At 27.4% G+C, this 4,545-nt stretch overlaps 1 protein-coding gene across 9 annotated transcripts in view; it reads left to right on the top strand.

The window, feature by feature from the left end:
* The window catches only part of LOC107437533 (voltage-dependent calcium channel subunit straightjacket), a 350,222-nt gene that overhangs the window by 280,485 nt on the left and 65,192 nt on the right, over positions 1-4,545 (top strand). For all 9 annotated transcript variants that reach the window (XM_071187231.1, XM_071187230.1, XM_043040081.2 and 6 more), the window contains 4 exons: positions 2,602-2,676; positions 2,749-2,838; positions 4,138-4,251; positions 4,334-4,412. In XM_071187231.1, the coding sequence (XP_071043332.1) occupies positions 2,602-2,676; positions 2,749-2,838; positions 4,138-4,251; positions 4,334-4,412 (358 nt within the window). The remainder of the gene's footprint in view (positions 1-2,601; positions 2,677-2,748; positions 2,839-4,137; positions 4,252-4,333; positions 4,413-4,545) is intronic.

The following is a 4,545-nucleotide window of genomic DNA, read 5'->3' as shown; positions in this document are numbered from 1 at the left end:
TATATATATATATATATATATATATATATATATATATAATTGTTCTTCAAAGTAATTTCAATTATTAAAAAGGAAGAAATAGAAATTAGAACCAAGTTCCTAAGTAACTATGAACTATGTATCAATTAAAATGTTAAAAAATTGCATTTTTTGGTATACAATTTTATATCTCTAAGGGAAATTTTATAAAAAAGTCATATTTTAAGTGCCTTACATTCAAGGCGTATCTTTAATTTGAAACTGTATATGCTATGTCTCTGAAAATAATTGCCTGAACTTAAAAACGGACAAATAATTTAAATATCTAAAAAATGAATTAAACTTTAAAGATGCAAGTAGTTAATATGTAGTAAAAACATTATAAAACTATTTTTCCACAAGAAAAATTAAAAACTTATTATTTACATACTCTTGATTTCATGCTTTGCATTTGGAGAAGACAACAATTATAGAACTACTAGTTTCTACTTCGTCTTTTAATTAAAACAAATTTATATCGCTCTAATTAAAGTAAGAAATAATTAATAATTATTGACAGATTGAAAAACTGAATGCGTGGTGTTGAAAAACAACGGATTATAGCCCTCAGAAATGAAGCTTCGAGCAGATAAACGTCATCTAATGTTATGCATCATCAAATGTTATACATCATCAAATGTTATACATCATCAAATGTTATACATCATCAAACGTTATTCATTATCATATGTTATACATCATCAAATGTACATCATCATAAATGTCTGGCAGATAAACATCATCAAAGCATTAAATGCGACTCTTCTTTAGCATGAGTATTTCAGTGTAAAATATTCCAACGATTTCTAAACATGAACGATTTCATTTTTCCATCTAATTCTGGTTGCATCCCGCTGGAAATTACAAATCCTACCCTTTAATTTACCAAAAAAAATTTCCTAACTTGAAATAAAATACGTTAGCGTAAAATTGTATTTTTAAATAAACTTGTTCACAGCATTTTGTCCGATATGACTTTCAAATAAACTGAAGAAGTTGTAGGCTCTTTAGAAATTTATGTAACATTCTTGTTTAAAATTCGCTCTGTGATAGAACACGCAAAAGAAATTTAGAGAATTCTGACGCAATTTTGCCCATAAAAACCAACTTAAATCATTATGTAAGAGTTTATTGTAGAGAAATAAATTGTGTTCCAAAAAATATCGATGACAACGTATCATGTATCTAGAAAATGCATTTTTTAAAATTAAATTTTATAAATTCTGGCAGACATAATAATCTGCGAAAACGGATAGTAAAATTAAAGTTAGGCAGATAAATTAATTAACAGAAGAAATAACTCTAAATAAAAAATATTATTTCATTTCATGACCATTGAAAACTATCAAATATCAACTGTAGCTTATTCTTATGAGTTATATCAAGTGCAGCTTATTCTTAATGATTGCATAAAAGATTCTCCATTTTGTATGATGGGTGGAAGATAATTACATCATCCCAAACGAAAAACTATCTTTGAAAAAAGACGTACTCAAATTATAGCATTAATTCTCATTAACAAAAAAGAATGTCTTATTTTATTGTCGTTAAGTTCTACTTTCTTTATTTAATTATTTCAATTACTCAGTTAGAGTTAAAGAAGATTAACATCAAACGCTTTTAGATAATTTGGTTACACTGCATCGAGGGAAAGTTTTTTTTAGCATTTTGAATTTCACTTGAAGTAATTTTTATAAATAAATAAACCAAAAAAAAATTTAAAAATTGAAAAAAAAAATGAATAAAAAATAGCAAATAATAAATAAAAAGGAAATAGTAAATAGTAGTAAATAGTAGTAATAGTAAATAGTAAATAAAAAGGAATCTGCAAATTATATTTCCACTGTTTTATAAATGTTGTTTATTAAACTAAGAAGACATAGTTTTCTATGGAGAAATCTTTAATGTTTATTTTATTTATTTGTACTTGTATTGTTATATCAAGCGAATTTCTTAGTTTAGAAGGCGATGATTGCAACTTGTATATTCTAGAGTTCCTGTGTTTTACATAGTCAGGGAGTAGTGACAAACAGGTAACGGTCTGAGATAGACTATGAACCAAAATTGAATGAGAAAAAAAAGAAGAGAAAAAAAACTGAAAATGACAAAACATAGACTTAATAAAGTAATGAGATATTTTTGATCTACTGTAAAATAATTAGCTTTTAAAAACTATAATTGCTATACTTGGTATTAACTTATATCAAGTTGTTTATGCAATTACATGTCATTTTAAGAGTTAATTTTCTGGAGGAGAAGTAATTTCTGCAAGAAAATTTTGCAAAAGAACTAAAAGTAAAGATACAATTATATTTTTACATTAAAGTAGTTCGATGTAGTTTACTTGACTTTAACGTGAACTATAAAAGCTAAAATTGAGAGAAAACTTTGCCGGATGTGGTAACTGACTTCGGTATCTTTCTTTTCCACCATCAAATTTGGAAAATTTTAAATCTGCTTATCGTAATTCTCCAATTGCGTTAAATATAGGGACTCTACTTCAAAAAAAATATATACATATACTTTTTTTATTGATTTTTTTATTATTTTTTTAATTAACTTATTTCTTTTTATTTCTGCTAGTTCTCTGAAAATGTTAAATCAGTTGTTCCATGTTTTGAAAATACACTTGTTCAAGCCACGGAAGGAAATCTCAGGGTAATTAATCATTTTACTAATTATCCGATTAAATAAAAAAAATAATAACAATAATACATCCATTCTATTTAGGAATTCCGTGAACTTTTGAAAGATTTGGACACGGTCAACATAGCTAATTTCACATTGGGATTAATTACTGCCTTTGAATTACTTCAAAAAGTAAGTTCTACAAGAAATTATTATTTCTTTTTTTCTTAAACACTCATAACTTATTCCTGCGAGCTATCATTTTATCTACATGTTAATTAAATCATTCAATAAATAATAATTTTAATATTTAAATGTGACTAACAAAAATTATTTCCGAAACTTTAATGAAATATAATTACCATAGTCTAATTTTTGACTTATCTAAGTGATTCCAGTTGCAAGCTGATTAAAACGAAAAAATACTTTCATAATTTCTGTGAAAAAAAAATGCTACAGTCTTGTTAGTAAGACAAAATAATCGCGATAATAATAATGAAAACGTTATAAGCACACTGCTATACCGTAATTGAAAGTTAAGATAAATGCAGACAAATCAAGCTTCATTAAAGTCGGACAGAATAAGCCAAAAGTACAAGCAACAGAAAAACTACACCCATTCTCGGAATAGTTAAAAAAAAAGTCAAGTAACTCGGAGTTACAATAACACACAATCTAAGCTGGAAAGAACGTATCGAGACTACTCTTCAAAAAGCACAAACCGCATATCAGTCACTGAAACCCACTGGTCTCCCGTCATCACTAAATCTTTACAACAAACGTCTGCTCTACATCATGTGCGTACGTCCGATCATCATTTACACCTCATTCTCATAGGTAACTATATCTTAAAAGCACAAAACTCAGAAGCAACTATAAAGGTGTAGAATACCCCTGCCGTTGGGCTAACTGTGGGAGGCTTTCGTGGTTTTCTTCTCCATGTAGTGCAAATGCGGATTAGTTCCATCAAAAATATCTCAACAAAGACTAGTTTACCCAACTGCATGAAACAGGAACTCCTTTATCTTCTATGTTAAATTCATAATTAAAAGTTTGCGGGGTTGAACATTGATGGTCATAAATCCAAAAATAGGTCATATTTTAAGCTTCGGTAATGAAATAAATATTTGTAAATAAAATGAATTTCAGCAATTTTTCTGTTCGACTATCTAAAAAAGAGATAGTTCAAAAAACTGCCAGTTACGAAAGAATCTGTTATAAAGTAACTCTGTCGTTTATAAAGCAAAGAGCATTTTAAATAAAACACAAATAAAATACAGAAATACAACTACTAATAATAAAATTTTGGTGTTAAAACACTGAAAAAGGCTCTTGTAATAGAAAAGAAACATAGTACATTTATCCATTTCTGTATTTTATTTGTGCTTTATTCACGTAGCACAAAATATACCCACCCTCCTTTTGAATCTGTAGTTTATGTTAACTATTAATTAAATAGTATTATTTTCAGAAATGTTTTTAAAATTTTAGGTTGCAAAGAGCAACGAAGGTAGCAATTGCAATCAAGCTATAATGCTTATTACGGATGGTGCTCCACAAACATATGAAATAATATTTGCTCAATATAATTGGCCAAATATACCAGTAGGATTTGTTTTCTTCCTATTAATATTTCTTTTGAGTGTTTTAAATGCTTTTAATGATAAATATTTTTTTCTTTTAATAGGTGAGAGTATTTACTTATTTAATTGGAAGGGAAGTCACTGACATGGATGAAGTACAATGGATGGCTTGTCAGAATCGAGGTTAAAATCAATCTATTTTATGTCGCTGTGGAATTTATACGTAGTCGCCTAATGAACTGAATAAAATTTTATTTGACCTTTCGAACTGATATATATATCTATATATATATATAAATGGGTCAAACTACACTTG

This window comes from Parasteatoda tepidariorum, chromosome X1 (genome assembly GCF_043381705.1).
Source record: "Parasteatoda tepidariorum isolate YZ-2023 chromosome X1, CAS_Ptep_4.0, whole genome shotgun sequence".
Lineage (NCBI taxonomy): Eukaryota > Metazoa > Arthropoda > Arachnida > Araneae > Theridiidae > Parasteatoda > Parasteatoda tepidariorum.
The sequence above is the reverse complement of the archived record's forward strand: the minus strand, read 5'-3'. Positions and strand labels throughout refer to the sequence as shown.